Genomic DNA, 24,871 nt, shown 5'->3' with positions numbered 1-24,871 from the left:
ATCATCTCAAGATGAATGTTCCACTCAAGCCTGTTTCCCACGGCCATAGTTTTCCAGGAAGGCTTTCTAACAGGTAACAATAACTAGAAAATGTAACGGATTTTTCTGCAAACAAAAAATTTTAAGTTATAAATTGGCAAACTGTTGCTGAATCTTCACTTTGGTGAACGTGCAGCGTGTCAATAAGCTATGCACTGAACTGTAGTCTGAAGCCCAGAATGATTAAGATACAGTTTTCTATTCAGGTTCTTTCTTTAACTGAGCAAAAACCCAAATAAAAATAATCTATTGCTGTTTTCCTTTGCATGTCAGTATTAATACAATGCTTGTACTCCCAAAGTGAAGTCTGCATTCACATTTAGAGCTAGAGTACATTTGTCGACTACAGCGGTGTGCAGGCAACAAGCTCTGTGGTCTGAGAAGGACAGAATGGAAACTTCATTTGGCTGGCAAATGAGCTCGTCGCTCTTGTGACCCTGGATTGCGAGCCTCACCTCAGCAAAAGTTTGGCATGGAAAGTCTGGGATAACCCTTCATTTACATGGAAATAGGCAGAGGATGGAAAACATGGAAATACAGAATGTGAGTTGCAAAGCCTAAATTGGCACAGGTACACTAAACTGATTGGTGTTTTCGTCATTGATTCAAATCACATGAGGTCAATTACATGTTTGCTCAATTCCAGTTGTCTAGACTATAATATCCAGCTGTCAGATATAAATAAACAATTTGCTTAACCTCATTCAAAAACTACATAAATACACAAATCATGTATGAAAATACAAGTAGAAAGGAAGTAGTACATTCCGTGATAACTAAATAGAGTAGCATGACAGGCTGGGATCAGATATCTGATAACAGACCAGTATCTGCCGGATGCATCAGTTGTCTGACACAATTAGGAACAGTCCTTACTGCTGGCCAGTCTCCTGTTTCTGCTCCTGGCTCCTGTCAGGTGAAAGTGGTAACAGAGCACCAGGGGCTGAGGAGGCTGCAGACATGCAACACTGCAGCAGGATCATATGTTTGAGGACGATGCAGAGGGGGGTAACATGTAGACAGCAGGGGAAAGTAACAACAGCAGCAGCTGTTCTTGAAACATACCAACACCAAAGCCGAGTAGATTTTAAATCCACTGCTTCTGCCATAAATCTCCAACACACCGTGTAGAGAAATTAAGCACTCACCAATTTGCTGCATAGCACATCGCGTCCTGACTGCTCGACTGCAAACAAGCTAACGTTATACACTTGTAACCAAATGGAGACGATAAGTAGAAATGTTCACACGGGTTTGAGTTAGCAAAGAAGTAAGAGAGGCGTATGGAGATGGAGAAGCTGCTAGACGTACTCCAGCTATCGCTAACCCGGTTTATTACATAATAGTACGCACTGCTTGACTGCGGAGTCAACGGTTGTCAACTCGCCACACACTCACACAGCGAATTAGCAATTAAGCTAGCTCCGTTTAATCAACATTAGCATCTGGTGATGGCAACGTTCGTTTTATGTTGTTGTCACTTTCTTGTACAGCACTTACCTTTGCTTCGTTGGGGGTCTCCCGGTATGTTGTATGACTGGCTCACGAACGGGAAACGGAGGCTGTAGATATTCAGGCGGTCCTCAGGGGCGTTTGTCTGTCTGCTAACTGTTAGCTAACGTCGATTTAATGTTTATTACCAGCCATTCAGTGTGTCAGCTGGGGATGGCTCGCGTCCTCCTCAGCCCAGCGGCGTCATGTTGGCCCGATATTAAAGTTTGGACGGTTAAAAAATAATTTTACAGTTACTGGGATGCTTTCTTCTGTCTATTGACTACCAATATTCAGTCAATACGGTAGCAACAAGCCCGCCTGTTCAATTCTATCATGGGTTTCAGTATTGAGTGGACAAAGGTCAAAGAAACCGGAATGCACAGTATTTCCGGTTAAAAATTTCAAACTAAAAGCGACAAAAAAAAGAATGAAATAAATAAGTATAAATAAAGACAGTAAATTAATCTCGGCTTTTGGCTTTCAATCATAATATATTTCATGCTTTTCATTGTTATTTAATTAAATTAAAACTAGGCCAATTTTATTTTGTTATAATGGCCTTAAAGGGGAACTTCACCTATTTTTAAAATTCATACATTTTTTCCTATGGTCTAAAACAGTCCAAAAATAAGTAGAAATTAATAACTCTCTGAAATCCAGACACTATAGTGTTCAAATTCAAATCTGTGATGTAATAGGATATAAAGACTGGAACTGTTCCATAGACAAAGAATTGGGAAATATGTCTCGAGATGACTCTAGCCCCTTTTACTGCCTCTTCAAGGCAGGAATTTAACACCATTATGCCGCCTCACCATTCTGTATAAAATGTACAAACTGTGTGGTCCGGGAGATCCTTACCCTCTGAGCAGAGGGAGCGGTAAATGATTGTCATTGCCATGTTATGCCTTTATTATTGTATATAAAGCACTGCCGATGCATATGTTATATGTCACACTAGAGGCCGATACTGTTGTTGCATGATGCTGCTGTTGTTTGGTTGTGTGCAAAAATGCAAAGGTGGCATTAAGAAGGGACTTCATAGCAGCCCTATAGTGGGATCTCTGTGTAAAAACAGGGTACTGAGAGCATCCAGGGGAATATGAGTAGTTCTATTTCAGAAGTGAGAACACTACTATAGAATAATACTCATTTGGTAATGAAAAAGAAAACAAAAATTCTGTTGTGCCACAAAATCAGGCTCCCATTCATTGTCTGTGGAGCAGCTCTGGACTTTATACTTGATGACATCACAAGTTTGAGACTTTGGCTTAGAGAGAGAGTAGCGCTTGTTCACAAATATTGATTGAATTTTCTCAGGCCATGGAAATAACATGTAAGAATTTTTAATTTAGGTGGCGTTTCTCTTTAAATAGGCTATATAAGTCTTAAATCTTAAATTATACAAGTAAAATTTTGAGTTTTTTTCCCTGTTGCTTGTAAAACAATTTCCACAGACCAGTTTCCATTTGTTTCAACCCCAAAAGTTCACTTCTCACCGAGACACTACATTGGAACACGTAGAAACCAAAACTGTAAAAGCCCTAAATGTGGCATGACATTCCCTTTTCTATGCATAGGCTATCTAAAAAATGTAGGCTTCTTACCATCATATCTTTCTTATATTGTAAAGTGAAACCCTTTTTTTAATTTGAATACCTTCCTCGTATTTTAGATTTTAATAACTGTTTTTTGTTTGTTTATCATTTATTATTTAATGACTCTTGCCACCTGAATATTGCTGCCTTTTGAATTTTTATATTGTTTGTTTTGATATTAGTATGGTTGAGAGTAACCTTTGATGTATTTTATTACTATTTGTTAAATTATTATTCCGTAAAGCACATTCTGAATTACTTTTGTGCTAAACATAATGTGTAAATAAAATCTATATTCTTATTATAATTTGCAGTAGTGTTAAAAGTAGCAGTAGAAGTTATTTTCCTCTCATAATATAGTTTCATTTTTGTACCAATGCTCTAGTTCTGACTTTACTTTGAAGGCCAAACACTCAATATCCGGTTACTAATTTTCAACGGGGTAACTTGACGCAATAACAGTAGACTTCCTCCCTTGTATCTGCTCGGCGATCATCTGATTTGCCGGGCTGGACAGGGCAGCATGAACATGTGACCAGTGCAGTCCACTCTTGCTTCAAATGCAGACCAAATGGACGCTCTAGTTTCTGATAGAGATCATGTAGTTATGTATGTTACGTCATATTTAGCCATGATATAGATGTCACGTCAGGGGGATGGGCATTATGGCCTTCTTCTATGAGTAGATTCATATGTCCAATTGATATATCAAATACAATAATTGAAATATGAAGTGTAATAAAATTCATAACATAACTATAACATCACATACCATGACGAGCATGCTTATTGAAATCATTGTGGTAAACGTGCTTTAATGTGCCCTGGGGGGTATGTAGTATCACTTCTTTTAGACGTACTTGACATTGTTTTATTGCCTCTTATGGTAATATTGGACGCACACTGAACTTATCAGTAGGTTTACAAACTGAACAGGAATATTACAGTTGTTTTCAGCAAGGGAGCTGCATGTATACTTGGGTAAAGAGCGACACCCAGTGGCTGATGGAGGTTTGGGTTTAGTAGACACATAAAATGGGACATGGACGACATCTAGAGGCACAAATGAGTAACTGCAATGCTTTACATTGCCTGCTTCTGGCCTTGAAATGACAGGTGTCACCCAGTCCTCCATGACTGTAATTATGGAGGTTTCCTTATAACTGTAAACACTGACTATATATTTTTATCTATTCTATATTCAAATAAATAATATAGGTTATATATGTAATTATTGTGAATTAACGTGATTTGTTAGTGTTTTTTTCCGTGCATGAATGTTCCATTTGAAGATGCCCTGCATCCTCGATTTAACACAGTCATATGGCACTTCCGTCTCACCTTAAATAATTCATTCAGTCCAGGTTTCTTTGGAGGGTTTTGTTATGATCATCCAAAATGCTTATGAGCTTTTTTTTTTTAAACCTGACACTAATATGCTGTCCTAAAGTATTTGCTACAGACAGCTTCAGTCTAAAACCAGTAATTTATTTATTTATTGATACAGTTTGAGATTACAGGGACAATGGGCCTTAATTAACATTTCTGTGAATGTGCCTACTTGGCTACCTTTCTACTGTAGTCCCTTGACAGGTGTGATGACAACTACAAAATAAAATAAAAAATAAAAAAAACCACATACCATACATTAAAACAGGAACAGCAATATTGCAGTCTAGATGGAACAGAGCACACTTTCTAAGAGCATAGAAGACATGTTAAAGCAGAGACAACAATACACCAAACAAAAAAAACAAAGCACGCAGATTTTGGATAAGTTTTCTTTAACTATGATTTTAGGTTATTTTTAAATGAACCATATTTGTCACAGTGTCTGATAAGATAATGATCATCACTTCATACATGCATGCACACAATGTACACTTACATAGTTCACTATGTGTGCACATTTAATGAGTACACATAGGATAATCATGCAAGTACTGTAGCTATGTGAATATGCATATTCAACTCCTGCAGTTGCTCTGAAGCTGTCCAGATTTGAAACAAACAAACAAACAAACAAATAAACAAAGAATAATAAATAATATCTGCACAATTACTTGATAATAGAGAGAGGTTGATGGGCTGATAGCAGAAACTGAATTACTCAAGTTACTAATCAAATTAGTGTATCCAGACTGCATATCTGATCTCAGGCTAAATCTCAGAGTCTGCAAAGGAAATCTTGTTTATGTTCAAAAAATAAATAAATAAAAATAAAATGAAATACATGTATCTGAATTTTGTTTAAAAAAAAATGTTCAAAAAGCTCAAATTTTTAAAATGGCATGTCAGCACTTGAAAAATAATTACAGATCAACAATTAAACAAAAAAAGAAACCTTTTACATATAAAAACACCAGATTTAAGACTACACTCTTGCTGTTTTTGTTTGTTTTTTTTTAAATCAATAATTCAATTTTTTTACTGACTTTGGTTCGGGTGGTACATGACAGTTCTATGTCAAATGAGACATTCTATCTTGACTAACAAACATAAAACAAGCAGGGCAATAGAGATCTGCACAAGAGGGGGTACAGCACCAGTCCCAATCCACCACAAATCAATAAAAATAATAACTTAAAATTTGAATAAATAAACACATTAAAAACAACAGTGATAATGATACATACTGCAGAGCTGATCTAACTGACTTTGGCCTTTGTCATATTAACAAACTAAACCAGGGGCAAAACTTTACTATGGGCCCATTTTGAGCCTCCTCTTACCTTCTCTGTTGTCATCCACACACCCTGTCTCCTTCAGGTGCCCTGAGTACATCTTTGCCATGTTCTCTTCACCTGTAAGTAATAATTTAAAAAATCTATCTCTTCTGTCTCTGTCTCCTCTAGCCTTTGACTAGCTATGATTTTGTCAATTTTCAACTCTTTTTTAGACTTTGCATTGCACTTATGTACTGTTACACTTCTCTTAAAATGCTGTATTTTACTTGATTGTATGCATTCTCTGTATTATTTTTTAAAATGCTATTATTATTATTGTTATTATGCTATTTTCATTAAATTATTATTAAATTATTACCTTATTTTCTACTATTAATGGCAAGTGGGTTTTATTTTCCACTGGAACTGCATGATGTAGAAAAACATCACATTGCAATTGTTCTGACAGATATGACTGCGATATAGGTCGCAATTTTAGTTAGGATAGTGATTTTTGCATTTTTATTTTCACTGAAAAAATAATAATACAAATGCTGATGTGATTTCTGCTGGGGTCTGTGCCAAATGAGCATGTTCCCTTACATCTGGAATATGATTTACAGGATGGGGCGTCTCTGTAGCACTGCAATGCTTCGTCTATAATGGTATGTTGTGACAAATTTACCTTTGTCAAATAACTACAGCTTCTGCAGTGTGGATGTTATTCTTGGCCATGTTGTGAGTTTGATAACATTTTAACATTTTAATTGTGCAGCCCTGTTTTCCATCTTAGTTGTAGCATATTAATTCTATGTGTATTTTCATGATGAAAAGCATTCTGTGCATGTGATGTTACTGTTATTACCCAGTGGGTTTTGTTTTCCATCTTATTTTGCATTAATTTTGGCATATTATCCCTGTTTCATGTTCATTTTATATCTATTCTCATGTGAAGCACATGGTGCATGTAAGTTCCTTTTTCTAAAGCACTCTGAGCTGCATTTATTGTATGAAAGTTGCTGCACAAACAAATGTTATTCTTATTATTATACTTCTTATTAAATGTATTTTGCTGTATGTTAGTAACCCCCGGTCACTGGCTATGATATGATTATGTGACCTTCTGTATGATATGGCCTGTCCTTCATCAGTGTATTTGACAGCTCCTCTCTCCTCCTCCTCTGTTTGTTTTCCCCCTGCACAGCCTCTTGTTTCCCACAATGCTCAGCGAACATCACCACCAAGATGGCTGACGCTATGGAGGAATATGAGAAAGAGGCTGGCTGCGTCCCTATTCTCCATCCCGAGGTACGGTCCTTGGACTTAATGCCTTCGCATGAACACATAAACATTTACCGAACATATTACACCTGCCTGCGTGTGGGTGGCTGTGAGATTTGGCCGCGCTTTTTCTGGGAACTCCGATGCCCCCTGCAAAACCACCGGTGGGGGGTGGCAGGCAGCTAACGGTGCTAACGGTGCTAATGCTAGCCCCCTCCTCCTGCTGCATAGCAAGCAAACGCTGGGCAGATGTTCCTGTTCATGTTAACGTTAAGCTAGGTGGTGCTTTCCGTGGCAGGGACGGCCGTGCAGCTAGTAAACAAGATTATAAGCGGCGTGTTCACGTCTGTAATGGAAAGAGTAACGTTAATGCTTAATCCTTACAGGCATACGACGTTAGCTTTGTAGCTAAACTGGCAGTCCTGGCTGGTATAGGTTAGCTGCGGTGATGGAAATTGGGGTCAAGTGTGTATGGGTATATTAAGCTGTAATGTCCAGTCGGTGGTCATACTAAGTTAATATTAACAGCCACAAATAAAAAAAGGCCCCTTTTTATTCTTGAAAACCATATTCGTGTCTTAGTATGAAATTATGTAGTCATCTTTAGCTAGCTAACCTACAGCAGTTCCACTTGGTTGGAATGGTCAGGAACGTTATCTGTCAGTTTAGCATGTAGCATTCGTTGTGTCTGTCATATCACGTTTGATAATGTTAGAAATATTTCTTTATGTTTGGATTTAAAGTATCAGTGGTTTGAGAGTTTCACAATACAATAACAACATATCACGGTTTCACTGTATGACAGTATACGGTATTACACAATTATATATTTATATATCGTAAGAATTACTGTCAGTTACAGTGACTCTGAAAGAAATAAAAACATAAGGGTTAAGTGGATGAACAAAGGCCATATTGCTATAATAGAAATTTGAACCTATTTTTTTTAAATGGAAGTATGTGTAAAAAAGTAACCCTTTTAAGAAATAACTAAAATAAAAATTAAATTCTCCATCCGGTAGCATTTTTTTCCCAATTTCATAGATAAGTAAATGTACATGGTATGATAACCCTCAATTTTGTTAACACTGCACACCTAAAAACAGGTATACTGCTCAAACCCAAGTCGTGAATCAAGATAAACAAAAAAGTATTAATTTAAAAGGACAATGAAATATAAAATTACATTTATCTAAGACTTTGCAGCTGATTTCCTTTAACACTGTCAGCTGATAACACTGGCTAACCTGAAAGGAACTCCTAGCTAGCTTGAAGTTGTAAACCAATTTGAGCTCACATAGCTACCAAAGTCACAGGAAACTTAAATGACGGTAGAGTTAATATGGGCTATAACAAACAGTATCTTCATTACAAATCAGAGGCTGTGTGTGTCCATGTTTTTTTTATTGTACATCACGTGCATCACCATAAATTCCATGGCTCTGGGCAAAGGCAGGTTTAGTTCAGTTTTGCACATTGAACATGGTCCGCTTATCAGTAATCGTCTTTGCTTTGCAGGTAATCTCATCATCAGGAAGAGCTCAATTTCATACAGTAGTTTGCCTCAATGATAGGTGGCTTGCTGTTCTCTCAGCAGTCCTAATTTGCTTGTTGGTTTGCAGCTAGCTGGTCAAGTGGGGTAATTTACCTTACTGTTAATCTTGGCAGTGTGTGCAGTGCAAATGTTTAATAAATCTTCAATATCCGGTGAGTCTCAAAGACACCGACAGAAGGGTTAGTATATGTAGTGAAAATAGTTTAGTGATTTATAATCTAGTTTTGGTTATTGTAAGGTGAGAGTGTCTCGAAGATCTAGTCGCCATTCTGGCTGGTGATCCAAAACATTTAATTAAAAAACTGAATGCTGTAGTCTAGTTATCACATTATGGAACATGAGTGGTAATCATGCTACATCTTGTGCAGTCAAATAGCCACAAATAGATTTGCATTCTTTGTGATATTGGCTCTCAGTTCATACGTGACCTGATAAATGTCAGTTTGGTTTGCACAAAGGAAGGAGAATCAGACAAGGGAAGACAGTTTGTAATGTTATCCTCCATTTCTTTATCTGATAGCAAGGCTGTTGATTATTACCAGAGATTGAGCCTTGTTTCTTTTTAAGATTATGATCACCTTTTTCTTTCTTTGATGCTGCAATGAAACTTAATACCACTTTACAACCAAAACAGTTGGGTTATACCAACAAAGGTTGATCTGAATCAGTCACCATATGTCATCAAATGCCGCTCCCAGTATAGGATAATTGCAGGTTGGCATTGCTTGCTGCCTTTGGTGAACCAATGTTTCTGTTAGGAATAGGATTGATCATTTGATTTAGCCTCATGTTATTATTAACATACAAATGTCATTTAACCTACAGCCTGATTTAGCTGAAGATAAAGAGAGACCAGCAAGTGGGGGATGAGAGTGGTAGTGATGAAAGAACCACAAACATACATTCATTTGGTACTTAAGCAATGTAATTCTTTGCAATTTTTGGATTTGGTAGTTGGATCTATGGAGTGCAGTTTAAGACTGTGACAGCAGTCTCTCAAGACTGGGTCAAACCCTAGTTAAACATGTGTTACATGTTAAGTAGACTTCTGTCGTGCACATCTTCTGTAGTAAATCTGTATGGTCTGCAGGATTTATTCCAGGCTGACCAAAAAGACTTGAGTAAGGCTTTTCACATTGTGTCCTGAAGACCGTAAACACACACAATTAAGTCACTCTAGATAACAGTCTTTCCTAAGTGGATGAAATGTAGAGCCTATGTACCTTTATTGATCAGTTTACACAAGATAATTGGTCTTTCATTGTGTGCACACCTTGTCCTCTACTCATTTGCATTTAAACAGCATTGTTTTCCTCTGTGTTATAGATAAAATGCTTCCTGTCTTTAGCACTATAACATTCAGATGTAGACTGACACAATCAGCTTCCTGTTAGGCCACATTCACACTTATACCGTGTCATTTTAAAATGGCGTTTTAACGAAAGCAATCTCCATCTACACGAGCAATTTAGCACCATTTCAGAAATAAACTTGGTCTGTATTAACTTACCTGAAAACGCCTATCACATGACAATTCATGTACACCAAGTGTGCATGTGTCAGTGTAAACAGGAAGCAGATTGTCTACTTTATGGTTGGTTCCCTAGTCACAGGACATACTACAGAGATGCCAAAAAGAAGGGCCAGAGATTTCTTAGCTTAAAACCAACAGCAAGGTGAAACTGTTAATAAAAGTAGCTTGAGTATAAGGCGGTCAAGGAGGGTGAAAACAGATTGGAATTCCTCACAAACCAAACACACGGACATATTAGAGCGGCACTGGCCAGGAGCATTATCCAAAGCCGGAGGAAGCAATGGCAATGGGAAAATAGTACGTTACCCACACAAGAAGGATGAAATCACAAAAGATATGTAGACCTAGCTATAATGTTTTGATTTGACAAGCTGTGACTGATAAGACCCAATCCGGGTGTCTGTGTCATCGTTTCCATCCGTCCAGAATAAAATGCAACCCTGGAGTTTTCAAAATAAAAGGGGGTCAGACGTGTTTTCAGAGGTCTACGTTTTAGTGCTTCCAAAACGGCGAATTAGTGTGGATGTAGTCTTAGTCCTTGCTGATGCTGATGGCTGAAGATCTTTTATTTTCGACACTTTCAGTTAAGACTTACTAGAGGGAGGGATCTCCTAATTAATGGAAACATAATTACCATCTGTTCCTTGTTCCCTTGACACGGTGGATTGTGAGTGATTCCTTCCTTTTGTTTGTTTGTCTGGATGTCACAGCGTGACCTGAGTGGGAAGTCTGAGAGACCTCAGATCAACTTAGTCAAGTAGTCTTGTCAGTCTGGAGTCAGTGTCAGAGGCTGAGCCAGGGCTTGACGTTGCATACTGATGGAATACTATGGGAAGAGAAGGGTGGCTGGTTATTGCCAGCTCATACACACACACACATAGGCACTGATAGCAGAGATTCAGAGAGGTAAAAATGTACCCAGTGTCACAGCATGGTGGAGCTGAGAAAGTTTTATTTTATGCAGTTGACTCCTGTTGTGCAGGTGTGGCAGTAAATACACCATTATCAATCAAAACTTGAATTATGCATCAGAGAAACAATATATGGCATTTTGTTGACTGTTTATATCCAAGACCACAACTGTGCCAGCACCTTGTCCGAAGTTTATTTTCCAATCTTGCAAGAGTAATCGTCTGCCATGGATTTAGAGGTGCCTCCAGCTTCTTTAAATTATTGCACAGAAGTGTTCGTAAAATGACCTTCTGGCTGCACATTTACCTGTCATATTGAAGGAATATGTCTGTAGTAGCCTCGTCATAAATTTATTTTATTTTCCTTTACGCCCATACAGGCTTGGCTTAAAGTTGCCCCTCTTTTCAGTAGGGTGCTGCTTGGAATCTGGGTCATTGGGTAGATGCTAGTGAGAGAGAGTGAGACTGAATGTATGAGGCACCTGAATTGGAGCATCTGAAGTTTAGCTGCCAACTCCGAAAGGCCGTGCACCTTTATTTTTAACCAGTTCAACATTTCGAATGCAAACATCTCAACATTAAATAAGCGTTCTCACATAAAAGGCACATAAAGGCAGGGCACACACTCAGCCTCTTGATATGATCCTTCACTTGTAGTACAAAGTGGAAAACACGCATTCTGTTTCCTTGGAGCATTCCCATTACGTCCCTCGTAAAACCAGTGTTTCCCCTCTGCGTCCCCCTGATCCATGGATGTAAACTGTGCCGTGAATATTGAATTAGTCCCTGGAAATGGCTCTCATTTCAGATCAGATCTGAGTTTGAGCTGTGGCAACAGCCGGCAAGAGGAACAACACAATAACAGTGCAATCTAGTCTGAGCAAATAGTCGTTGCAGATGCAGTGATTTTTAGATTTTTATTTTTTGCTGTATGTTTTCCTGAACGTTGATATCAATCTGTGAATTGGTCACGGTTATTCTGCTGTTGTGGCTATAACTACTACTACTGTTGATTCTACTGTGAACCAGTGCATTTTTCATCAGGGGTGCTGTGTTACAATTTTAGCTCAAGCCACGTGACCTCACCCCCCCCAAGGAGTGATGCCATATGTCCCACTGACCAGCTCCATTGACAAAAGCCAAGTCTGCTGCCTCGCCAAACAGATGACATGAAATGGATAATATTTCTAATTGACAGTATCTCCGCTGCATCCTGGCTGTTTGTCATATGCACCACCATTAAGCAGGTATATAATTAAGAAGCGAAAAATGCACAGGCTGCGTTTATCAGTTACAAATGCCATCATCAGCTTTTTAGATGGCAGGAGGGGATGAGCAGAGAGTGGGGCTGCTACGACTGGTTTGAGGTCAGAGTTTATCTCCATGGAAGGGTTGAGATGGAGAAAGTGATTTAACAGCTGCTGGGTTCAGAGCCAGGCCCACTTCCTCCTGTCCCTGGAAAGACAGGAAAACAGTTTCCCCTCAATTGAATGTCCAGATGAGGGACTTTCAGTTCCACTTATTTCCTGGGCTTCTGTTTGTCAGTCTGTTGGGGGAAAATAGCTCAGTGCAGTCACGATCATACTTGAGTTACACTCACTTTTCTCTGGTAGCTAAACTAGTCTAAATAGCACATGGGGTAGTTGAAATAGATTGCATGGATTTATAAATGACCAAAACTTGGCTGTGAAAAGTACAAACGCCTCCTGGCAAAATACATGAATAAAAAAACGTGATGGTCACCTTCGTATCCAATCTGTCACACCCTCCTCCTTCACCCTCCTCCTCAGTCTAATTTACTCTCAAAAATGAAATCCCTCCTCTGCTGGTTTTAGTGTCTGTTTTTCTTATTTCTCAGTTTTAGTATCACAGCAATATTTTCTTCTTACTATTGATGCTTTGTAATGCTTTGGATCAATGGATTGAAGCTTATTTTGCTGTTAAAATGAATCAATTAACTTTGGATAACAGCAAAATAAAAAGAGAGGATGGATAAATGATAACTAATCATCTGAAGAAGGATTTATACAGCTGTCTTGTATTGTAAATATGGCCAGTTTTGTTTTACTTATGTTACTGTGACATTTTGGTGCATATGTAGAGTTGTCTTTTTTGAGGTCTGACATTATCACATCTCATCTCTGTCTGTATATGGAGGCCTGGCATGATGGTGGTTATGTGGCTGAAAAGCCGCAAGGCAACCAGATGTTGGTTGTGCGTTGCTTCTGTTATTTCACATATTTCTTTGTGAAAACAGGATATTGGGACACCACATAACTCAGACAAGAACTGTTGCTGGAGAGATACTGGAGAGATTGTGTGAATGTATTTTTAGTTCAAATTTTTACACCTAGCACAAGTAAAGTAGCAACAAAAATTTCAGTTTTCCATTATTTAAAGTAAAAAAAGTACATCTGTTGCAATTGATTGACCATTAAATGGTCAATAAATGGAGTCATAAAGGGATGAACGCGGTCAGCAACAATACTCAGGTGGCTGTGGCATTTAAATGATGTTCAGTTGGTACTAAGGGGCCCAAAGTGTGCCAGGAAAATATCCCCCACACCATTACACCACCACCACCAGCCTGAACCATTGATACAAGGCAGGATGGATCCATGCTTTCATGTTGTTTACGCCAGATTCTGACCCTAACATCTGAATGTCACAGCAGAAATCGAGGCCAGATTCTGACCCTAACATCTGAATGTCACAGCAGAAATCGAGACTCATCAGACCAGGCAACGTATTTCCAATCTTCTATTGTCCAATTTAGGTGAGCCTGTGTGAATTGTAGCCTCAGTTTCCTGTTGTTAGCTGACAGGAGTGGCACCTGGTGTGATCCTCTGCTGCTGTAGCCCACCTGCTTCAAGGTTCGACGTGTTGTTCGTTCAGGGATGGTCTTCTGCAGACCTTGGTTGTAACAAGTGGTTATTTGAGTTACTGTTGCCTTTCTATCATCTTGAACCAGTCTGGCCATTCTCTCCTCTGACCTCTGGCATCAACAAGGCATTTACACCCAGAGAACTGCCGCTCACTGGATATTTTCTCTTTTTCGGACCATCCTCTGAGGTGGTGGTGCGTGAAAATCCCAGTAGATCAGCAGTTTCTGAAGTACTCAGACCAGGCCGTCTGGCACCAACAACAATGCCACTTTCAAAGTCACTTAAACCACCTTTCTTATCCATTCTGATGCTCAATTTGAACTTCAGCAGGTCGTCTTGACCATGTCTTCTTGCCTAAATGCATTGAGTTGCTGCAATGTGATTGACTGATTAGCTATCTGCATTAACGAGTGGCCATTGAGTGTATGTTACATATTACTGAACGATTAATTGATTTTATATTGACATTTGTTTTAATTTGTGAAGTGTGTTGCCCATTGTACTTAAATGGTTACATGTTTGCTTACATGCACAAAATATTTTGGCTTTTCCGAAAAAGACAACATTCCTATTGAGCTGTTCACATGGCTAATGACATTGGATATTCCACGAATGCTCCTGTTTACATGCAGCTGCTCATACTCTGTTATTTAGTTTCTTTGCATCAACAAAGGATTTTTTTCAAAGTTTCCTACTGGTGGCCGACTTATTGGGCCGTGCAAACACAGTCTCCCTCTTTCATTCTTTCAAGCAACTTCTTGAAAAGGTCGGCATTGCGATATTTGCTCAAATCCAAAAACCTGTTAACATGTCTTTCCTAAACACTAAGAATATTGGTGGAATACTCGTGTGATGTAAACGTAGCCAGTGTTTCTGTGGACAGGCCCCTGTTTTGGGGCAGAAAAGTAAAGGATTGCTTTCTAGGAAACACAAATGTAAATGCATGTTTCAGACTTTCAAGAAAAACACACAATGGCTTTTCTGTGAGTCACACTCAACGTCGACATATTTTTTTGTCAGTTTACCACAAAACTGCGACTGTTGTTTGCACAGGCTTTAACTGTCACCAGCATATTTACTCAGCTATAGCTAATGTGCATTAATTTTGTGGGTTTGCGAAATAAATAAGAAAGGGGAAATTTTGGCTGGTATGTGTGTAAGTGTCTGTACAACTCAGCCAAAGAGAGTTTTATGGAAGAAGAATCACCACTCTGTCTCATATTTGATGTTTTCTAAAATATGATTGTGTCTTTTTGCTGTTCATGAAAGACCAACATTGTGGCAAGTCTTTATTACATAAATAATCTAGGTGTCAAACACCACTCACCAGCAGTTTGTCCTGGTTTCCATAACTGAACTTTTATGTTGTTCATTAATATACAGCCATGTCATTATCTATTTTAATGTTACTCATTGATATTAAACATACCATTCATGTAATATCTTAATGCGCCTAATAGTTCTTTTTAACAACAGACAGTTTGACTTGTCAGAGTTTCATTCAGCCATTTCCTACTGTTACATAAAAAGGCACATTGGTAAAAGTTTTTTAAAGCAAACTTCTCCCCTAGGTGCTGCCTCATTATAGCTCATTGTTTTTTTGCAAGAGGCACAGACAAAACGTTAGCTTCAGTTCGCATTCACAGAGTCAAGAGTCAGAATGGTAAAAAGCATTGGGGTCTTGTGTTTACCACACGCAGCTCTTGTTTCCGGGTGATGGAGACTAATTGTGGTTTCTGTGACGTTGCTATGGGGGCTAATTGAATGTGAGTTGCACAGTCACTACATCTGTGTGACAGATTAGATCTGCAGCAGCAACAGGACTCAACAAGCCTGTCTTTGTCCTGTAGCATCTATTTTCTTCATTTAATACGGTGATCAATTATTGGGATGAATGTGTAAGTGTCTCGGAGGAAGGCCATCACCGGGGGCTCTGTCCTGTTGTTCAGTCAGTCAGGCCCGTCCATCGTGTGCTGTAATGTTGTTTTGCAGCCTGAATCAATCATGCTAACTGAAATCTTGACAGCTGTGGAGGCAACACCGCACTCTTGTTTCAATTCAGCAATTAATATTGGTATCCCTCATGTGTTAACAAGTCAGATAGCCTTTGTACACACACCTGTGGGCAGTTGTGAAAGTCTTTTGCCCGTACACACCCACAAAGGTGTTTTCTCTCATGTTGCCTGATTTGACCTCTTCTCAGGACTGTGTGGGTGTGTACAGATTGTGCTTATCCAACAGCACCGTCACACTCCTGTATGCTTTGTTACACCTGTCAACATGACAACTTACACTGTTATCATTGTTCTAAGTCTTTGTTGGATATCATGTCATCCTCTACCCAACTCACCTCTGTTGATCATTCTGCTGTGGGCACAGCTACTAGTTGTATTCAGTCAACACGGCGGACAGCAAGGCCAAGAATAAATTTACATATATAATTCACTCCCACAACCCCACCCCACATGCTGGTGCATTTTGGTGTCTTTCAGCTGGTGCTTATGATCCAATAAAGCAGCACATCCTGACTGACTTCTCTTTATCTCTGTGCTTGTGTCTCATGTCCTCTTTCTTCTCAGGAAATCAAACCCCAGAGTCATTACAACCACGGCTACAGTGAGAATGTCAGCCGTAAAAACCATGTGGATGACTACAGCACCTGGGACATTGTCAAAGCCACACAGTGAGTGGATAATATCTGTGCATATGTGTGTTGCTGTCTCACAACGACATCACGCTTTGGACTCGGTCTGTCATGTAGTCAGATTTTGATACATCTTCAAGAAATGCTGCATTAATTAGTTTTTGTGATTCACACAAGTATATAAGATATGGTATGTGAGGATATTTGTGCACGGCGCCCGTGGGATTTCTAAATACCCTGGTATACAATAATATAGTGACATTTCCCAAGCCTATCTACAAGCACAACAGACCTTGGCCACAAGGCAGGTAATTTTGCGTTCTTAAATTTCATTGTCAGCCTGACCTAATGCACGCCCTATTGACCCATCAGTAAACTAAGCAAATTAATGGAGGAGGACACTACAGCAAATGTGTGCTGATAGAATAATCAATCTTGCCTACTCAAGCCACGTAGTCGAGATGTATGCTCGACAGTCAAGAAGTGCCCTGAACGCCTCAAGTTGGAAAAAAAATTAAATCAGAGTGGATCATGTCATCGGCGTTGTTTTCCATGTCCAATCAGATAAGGGCAGACCTTCTGTGATGACAATGACAAGTGGTAGTGTACAGTGTTAAGCTAACATTAGCTCACTTTCATCGTCGCCTTAAGCAAGCTACCAGACATAATTGAACAAATTATAGCTTCACCTGCTTTTTAATATTTCACCAACTGTAATTAGTCCCGACAATCGACAGCAAATTATCAAACTGTCCACGAATGACTCCTCCTAAGTTGATTGTTTACTTACTGACTGGCCTATTGGGAGCCTTCTTCATTACTGGAGGGCAGCGTGTTTACGCGTTCATAAATTTGTTTTTGTGTTATCAAGACACCGCAAATTTTAAATCCAGAACTAGTGCCACCATGTTTTCAACTGTGGTTTTCTGACTCAGCATATTGCCTGAGAAATGATTTACCAGCTCAGAAAATGATGAGAGAATGTTTGGGGGAAGAGGAGAAATGTGGAAATGTCTTCCTGATAAGACAACAGAAGCTTTGTTTGGGATGCTACATTTGACAACAACAGATTTATGTTGTTTTGATTTGAGGTTAGGAATATCCGTTTATAACAGCCAGTGTCAAGTTATGCCATAGTGTGGGTGTCTGCTTTGGGTCTGAGTATCTGTTTATCTGTTTTGGTGTGTGTGTGTGTGTTTTGATGTATGTACACATTTTGTCAGTGTTAGTAGGTTTTATGTATTTGACCCTGTGTTTATCTGTGTTCACAGGTTTATTTGTTTGTGAGTGACTTTAATCCCTGTCCGCCCCTCTTCCTCAGGTACGGCATCTTCGAGCGCTGCAGAGAGTTGGTGGAGGCGGGCTTCGATGTTCGGCAGCCAGACAAAGAAAACGTAACGCTCCTCCACTGGGCCGCCATCAACAACAGGATAGATTTAGTCAAGTGAGTCCAAACATGTTTTGTATGAAGCTGATGGCGGCAAAACCAAAGAGGTTAAAGAGTTGAGCTTGTGGTTGTATGGTTGTGAGTCTGAATCCCACAACTGGCTGGAAATATGTGGATATACTGGTCAGCTCCCAAGTGTGAGTTTGAAATATGAAGCAGAAGATGACTGGAAAAAGAAGTGTGTTCAGCCAGCTTACCATAAATAATACATAGACAAAAATAATAATAAATGTGGCCGCTGCTTTTCTCCACTTTTTGGCACAGTTTTATTTGCTTACACAGCTTTTCTGGTGTACCTTGTTGTCGTCTAATGACCCTTTTCCACTGAGCCCCTGTCAGAGAGAAAGCCATGACCTGGCTGATTCAGGTCACTCAGGGAGAAAGGGGATTAACGCAAATTTAGCAACAAAATGGTTGATGCTGCAGATGTATTAAGGTGTGGAAGACAACATAAATGTTGACCCTCTCTCACACATCTTGCACTTTTCTATTAATTCTGCTTAGAGTAACAGGAGCTCAGGAGTCGAGAGCCTGTGTCCTGCCTTTTGTAAAGACAGCAACATAGTGTGTAACTCCAAACATACACTGTGTCTTCAATAGATTTTTAATAACTCACATTTGAGAGGCTGGAACGAGAGTATGTTTGGTATTTTTCCTTGAAAACTGACTTAAATATTTAATCAATTGTCAAATTAGTTGCAGAATAATTTCAGCTCCACTCATGTACATGGATTTTCTTTAGTAGAAAATGTTTTGGCTTGGTATTGCATACTATGTATAGTTTTTATGGGCACCAGTCAGGTCTTGGGAGTTTTCACACATGACCACATGGACTTGAGGATAAATCGATTAGAATTTGATGGATAAATGTCACTGTGACCTCACAAAACATGTTTTTGGCCATAACTAAATAATTCATACACTAATTATGACAACATTTCCCACAAATGTTTAATAGAATATAATGATGAAGTGGTGACATTTTATATCCAAAAGGTTAAAGGTCAGCTTCACTGTCACATCATACACAAACACTTACAAACACTTTTCCGGCCATAATTCGATGCCATAACTCAGGAACAAAAGGGAAGACATTTGGTTTAATACTGACTTGGTGACACTAACCTTGAGTGTCCATCTTGAAACTGCAATAGCTGTATAGATCTTCTCTGCAGCTGGGTTGTGTGGGGTTGTGTGGGGTGTGTGAAGCATCCTTGTTTTAGAATATGTTGAATATGTTGCTTCTTTGCAGTAACATCCACACTGGAAGCATTGTCAGCTGTCATGGCTACATACAGCATGATCCTGGACAGACACGGATGTAAACTGTAACTGCAGTTTGACTGGTTTATGGAGGCATACAACCCTGAGGCGGCAATTGTACTTTATATATTGAAAAGTGGTTGCCACTGATGGCAACCCAAGGCCAAGACTTGGTTTCTCAAAATGGTTACAGATGGCAGCTTGGCAGCGGTTACTGTCGGGCCCTGTTATACCAGTCAGGCAGCCAACACCTATAGATTAGATTATCAAAACGAGATTCATCTGTGAATGCAGCATAAATTTTCACCTGATGATTGTGTTTGTTCATGCAGGTACTACATATCAAAGGGAGCCATAGTGGACCAGCTGGGAGGAGACCTCAACTCCACACCTCTGCACTGGGCCACCAGGTAACACCCACTCACCACAGATAACATATCTGCCATTGGGTGGCCACATTTGTTTTATTTTGAATGTGATTTTACAATAAAATGTTTCTTTCCATTCCTTCAGATTTCTTTCGCTAATAATACTGTAGGTTATAATAGCAAGCAACTGAATGAATGATGAGGTTATAAACCACTGACAAAGTCAGCTGTGCCAAAATCCAAGGCTGCCTTGCCTGAGCAGATCAGGCCAGCTTCGTCTAATCACTCCTACAAACACACATTAATTAACTTATTCTTAGACTGCTCACCATTATCTTCTCCTTTATTGCTATTTTAATATTCACTGGTCATCGACACTGCTGGTTTATGACTAGAAGCTCCATCGCAACTTGTAATGATCACTCAGTCACAGTGTAACTGGTGAGAAAGGACAGGTCACATGAGATCCATCCTCCTCTCCCGAGCAGACGGGTGAATGAAGCTCTCTCGGTCTGAATTATTGATAGATTTGACAACAGGCATCCACCCCATCACCGATACACAGATACTCAGGAGTCCTGTGTCTCCCTTCACCTCCCCCCACCTCGCCTCCACCTGCCAGTGACCTTTAAACCCCCCCCAGCCTCCTCGGTCTGACTGTGTGACCTCAGCCGTTTAGACACATGCTGGAGCTAAGTGCTGGGTGTCACAGGCTTTGTCTGCCCTCATTTACATACAGCATATGGGTGTCATGTTTTTGTGAAGTGAAAGTGATAATACACAGTCCTAAAATTAAAACAGTGCATTTTATGTAATTTTTACCACTTCCTTTCAAATCTTTATCATCCTATGTGGGGAGGTTTACATTGCAGACAGGGTTAGTGATAAAAATACATTTTAGAAATGCAATAAAGCATGCAGCTTATCACCCACTGCAACACAGAGACAAACCTCAAACGATAGGAGCAGACAGGGAGCCAGTTTCTCAATATTGTGCCAGCATATGAGGCTACATCATTTCATGTGCAAATAAAGCTGTTTAATAGCAGTGGGAGGACATGAGACCCTGATCTTTGGACTCTGAATTTGAGTTGAGTCATCCACTCACTGTCTAAGTGGGTGATCAAGTGAGAATGGCTTTGGCCTTCTTCACCCCAAACCTCTGAAAGACTGGAGTTATTTGTTTCCTACATATTACTGGCTGTTTTCACCAAACATCAAACCCATCTGCAGTATAAAGGCAGAATAGAACAGAACAGAAAGCCTTTATTGTCATTGCACATTACAACGAAATTTGCTGTGCACCTCCTAAAACGATACATTAAAGGAACACTTCACCCCTCAAATTAGCATTTGCATGGCAGTTATTTACCCTGAGTTGTGTTGAATTCGTGATGAGAACTTTGTTTTTCTCATATGCCTCCACAGTGAACGAAGAATCCAAAAAAGGAGAACATTCTTGATGAATCTATCAAAACATTTACAAATGTTACAAAATCTCACACAACTAAGTGAAACTTATCGATGCTCTCTTCAAAGCCAGACTCCATTGACAAAAAACGTAATTATACCTAGCTGATGACAGGAGTTGCTGGTCTACCACTGCCTTCGTCAGTTACTAAGTAAGTTAGTTAGTAAAGTCCAAACTAACCCTTCAAAACACCAACATGTTTGGCAAGTACTGAGCATACAACTATAAATAAGATTTTGATGATACTGCACAAGTTGTGTAAGAGTTTGTAAATAGATGTTTTGATATAGCTTTGCTGTTGTTAAACATGGCCCCGTATGACTTTAATTCTTTGAAAATGTTCTGTTTTTGGATTCTTCGTTCTCCATGAAGCATGCAAGAAGGTTTTCTTTGCGAATTCAACATAACACGGGGCGAGTAATTTATATACAGATGATCATTTGGGGGCGTTCACTAAAGCTCAGAAGAGCACATCACTGCTCATTCTTCCAGTCTGTGAGGTTAGCAGTGAGGAATGAGATGTCAGAATAAGACGACGTGTGAAATCTCTATCTCTGTGTCCATCTTCTCCCAGACAAGGCCATCTATCCATGGTGGTGCAGCTCATGAAATATGGCGCGGACCCGTCTTTGATCGATGGCGAGGGCTGCAGTTGCGTTCATCTGGCCGCCCAGTTCGGCCACACCTCCATCGTGGCCTACCTAATCGCTAAAGGACAGGTAGGAGACACCAACGCTGCAGGTTATTTGTCAGGAAGAAAACATAATCTGAAATGGCAGAAAATGTGCTTGTGTGACAGGAGATCTTTAGTATGATTACTATAATCCACCTGGATATATATTTTTTTAAAACACCAGAGGTAATTAAAAATAGGAAATTGTCAGCCTTCATGTTTTTATCTTTTTTTCCTGTTTGTGCCTGTGTCATTTGGGTTTTGTCAGCCTCCTGGGGACAAGTGTTTGTTTTAGGAACCATTTTGTACCAGCGCTGTCCATTAGGGGGAGCCCTATTGCTTCTCTTTTCCACCTCTCACTTCTCCCTCAGCTCCTTCAGTTCTTTAATTGCACCCTTCCTCTTTATCAGGATGTGGACATGATGGATCAGAACGGCATGACTCCTCTGATGTGGGCGGCTTACAGGACACACAGGTGTGTGGGTTTATAACTTGTGTGAGCGTACGCGTGCCCCACAGTTGCTATTACAGCTCGGTCTGCCTTGACAAAGAATCTTAATGACACGGTAGACAACTGTTGAATGAAATTTCAACCTCAAATCAAGAAAGTAATGCCAGGAAAAAGCACGAAGTACTGACAGTGACATGTACAAGCTCGAGCTTGTTCCTGCTGACTGCAGCAGCACACAGAACTTTGTCATTCATCAGACAGACTGCAAACACAAGGGAACAAGCCCCAGCTTTATCTGAAGAGTCCCTGATAAGCATATTTTCTGGGCGATAATTTCCATTTAAAGTTTATTAATTCAACTTGATCTCTGAGGGGAATTACAACATTTGCAGCAAAGAGGGAGGTGAAGCATGACAATGAAAGGGATAGTGATTAAGTAGTTATATTAATAATAAGAAAGAAATTAAATCAGAATTACAAATTGTAATGGATCATTCTCTAATGACGATCGCTTTCTTGCAGTTAAATGTGTTGCTGTCAATCAGTTGAGTTTTTTTAAATGTGAGGATTTGATATCAGCTTTGGCTGTGAGAAATTTAACAGCCATTTTGGATTATTTATGACATTTTATAGACCAAACGATTAATCGAGACAATAACTGAACGATCAGATAATCAGTAATGAAAGTATTTGTTAGTTGCTCCCATAAAACCAATGGTGTTTTGTTATAGAATGTTAAATATGAGCCAGATTCAAATCCTTAGGTTACCTTTTCCAATTGTCCTTTCTGTTAATCACCTTCTTGTTGTCTTTGTCTTCCTCCTTGTGACAAACCTGTTTGTCAAATGGGTTTTAAACTAGTTTGCCTGAGCTTGATTTGATTTTCTTCCTCTGTGCGACAGCGTGGATCCCACCCGGCTGCTACTGACCTTCAACGTGTCTGTCAACCTGGGCGACAAATATCACAAGAACACAGCGCTGCACTGGGCCGTGCTGGCCGGCAACACCACTGTCATCAGCCTGCTGCTGGACGCCAATGCTAACGTCGACGCACAGAACATCAAGGTGACGCCTGCCTCATGACTCGATCTGCCGTTTTTGCATCTGATAATAGTGACTCTTATGTCACGAAATGAGACTGTTGCTTAGAATGGCGGAAATGTAGCCAGAGTTTTTTGTGGTGGTAGATGTGTACAGACTGGTCTTGTGTTGATTTTTAGGGTGAAACACCGCTAGATCTTGCCAAGCAAAGGAAGAACGTTTGGATGATCAATCACTTACAGGAAGCACGGCAGGCCAAAGGCTACGACAGCCCATCCTACCTGAAGAGACTGAAGATGGACAAGGTACACACACACACACACACACACAAACATGTTCAAATACATTACATCACATATCAAAAGAGAAAGTCAGGCGGGCATCAATCAATGTGAATTATGTGCTACTGCTAAAATTTCAGAATCTTTTTAATGGAATCACCTGTAATAAATGCAATACACACACACACACACACACACACACACACACACCTTTGTGGCTTCCTGTTTGACTGTCCCAGTTCAAATAGATACATTTTCAGACCAGTCTGTCCACACTGAACTCTTGCACTGCTGCAGTGTCACAGCATGTCTGGGGATGTGATTACGTTTCAGTCTAGACATTTATTAGTTTTCAAGTTCCCGATCAGACAGTCTGACAGGAAGCGGATGACTCTTAAAATGACCTGTTATGTTTAACCTTACAACTTCTGCAAAATACACAAACAACATGACTTTTATTGCATCCAGTCTGACAGCAGTGGGTAATAACTGATACTTATCCTGATAAATAACCTCTTCTACTCGAGTTTTGAACTTGATTGAACTTTTTGTAGAAATCAAAGAAAGGAGGGACCTTCAGATATTTACTTGGTCACAGCAAACTAACGTATCAGCCACAGCCAGAACATAGTTCACCAATGCACATTCATCTGTGTTTGTTTCTATGTCAGAATGTTTTAGAATGTTTTGAAGACAGTGCATGCTACTTCAAACTCTAACCTTGAATGTGGTGTTGTTTCTCCCCTTGTCTGCTGGGATATTATAAGTTAATTAAGGTAAATTTTAGGACTAGACAGTAGGTTTTTATACAAAAAGACAACTAGAATCAAGACTCAGAGGTTTGCCTCACCTTTAGTCCAGATCCCTAGTGTGAGTAGAGCTTCACAGGTCGTTTGTAGATTCGTAGAATGCATTTAACTTCCTTGGATTACTTTCCTCATTGTCTCGCCAAGTCAAAGTGTAAAATTAAAAATGGCTTTAAAATGCTCTATTTGTATGAACTACAAAATCTGATTTCATTTTGCCAGGGTTTGGACACGTTCTTTATACCCAGGCATTTTGACTTTATCAAACAGTTGCATCTAAAAGTCTGAGACCACTAGCCAAGATACTTTTATTTTTGCATTTGTTTCGAACGTAAAAATGTTTTTTTCCTTACATTAATGGGCCAGGGTGGATGTCAGGTGAATGTGGAGGAAGGTCCATGAACTTCTTTTGTCTTCATGGTAAATGGAACAGACTTGCATTACGATAGTGCCTGCTGACCAC

The 24,871-nt window shown here is 39.6% G+C and overlaps 2 protein-coding genes across 4 annotated transcripts in view; one reads left to right on the top strand and one right to left on the bottom strand.

Annotated features, from left to right (window-relative positions):
* Nucleotides 1–1,883, bottom strand: part of osbpl8 (oxysterol binding protein-like 8) — a 120,145-nt gene extending 118,262 nt beyond the window's left edge. For all 3 annotated transcript variants that reach the window (XM_050035769.1, XM_050035771.1, XM_050035774.1), the window contains exon 1: nt 1,540–1,883. The gene's annotated coding sequence lies outside the window, so the exon portion shown is untranslated. The remainder of the gene's footprint in view (nt 1–1,539) is intronic.
* A 5,127-nt stretch (nt 1,884–7,010) lies between these two features.
* zdhhc17 (zinc finger DHHC-type palmitoyltransferase 17) overlaps nt 7,011–24,871 on the top strand; it is a 34,148-nt gene continuing 16,287 nt past the window's right edge. The window contains exons 1-8 of the mRNA XM_050036248.1: nt 7,011–7,105; nt 16,543–16,646; nt 17,929–18,051; nt 19,650–19,727; nt 21,731–21,875; nt 22,240–22,304; nt 23,183–23,345; nt 23,501–23,626. Coding sequence (XP_049892205.1) covers nt 7,043–7,105; nt 16,543–16,646; nt 17,929–18,051; nt 19,650–19,727; nt 21,731–21,875; nt 22,240–22,304; nt 23,183–23,345; nt 23,501–23,626 — 867 coding nt within the window. The 5' untranslated portion in view covers nt 7,011–7,042. The remainder of the gene's footprint in view (nt 7,106–16,542; nt 16,647–17,928; nt 18,052–19,649; nt 19,728–21,730; nt 21,876–22,239; nt 22,305–23,182; nt 23,346–23,500; nt 23,627–24,871) is intronic.

The sequence above is a fragment of the Epinephelus moara genome, chromosome 23 (genome assembly GCF_006386435.1).
Source record: "Epinephelus moara isolate mb chromosome 23, YSFRI_EMoa_1.0, whole genome shotgun sequence".
Classification (NCBI taxonomy): Eukaryota; Metazoa; Chordata; class Actinopteri; order Perciformes; family Serranidae; genus Epinephelus; species Epinephelus moara.
The sequence above is the reverse complement of the archived record's forward strand: the minus strand, read 5'-3'. Positions and strand labels throughout refer to the sequence as shown.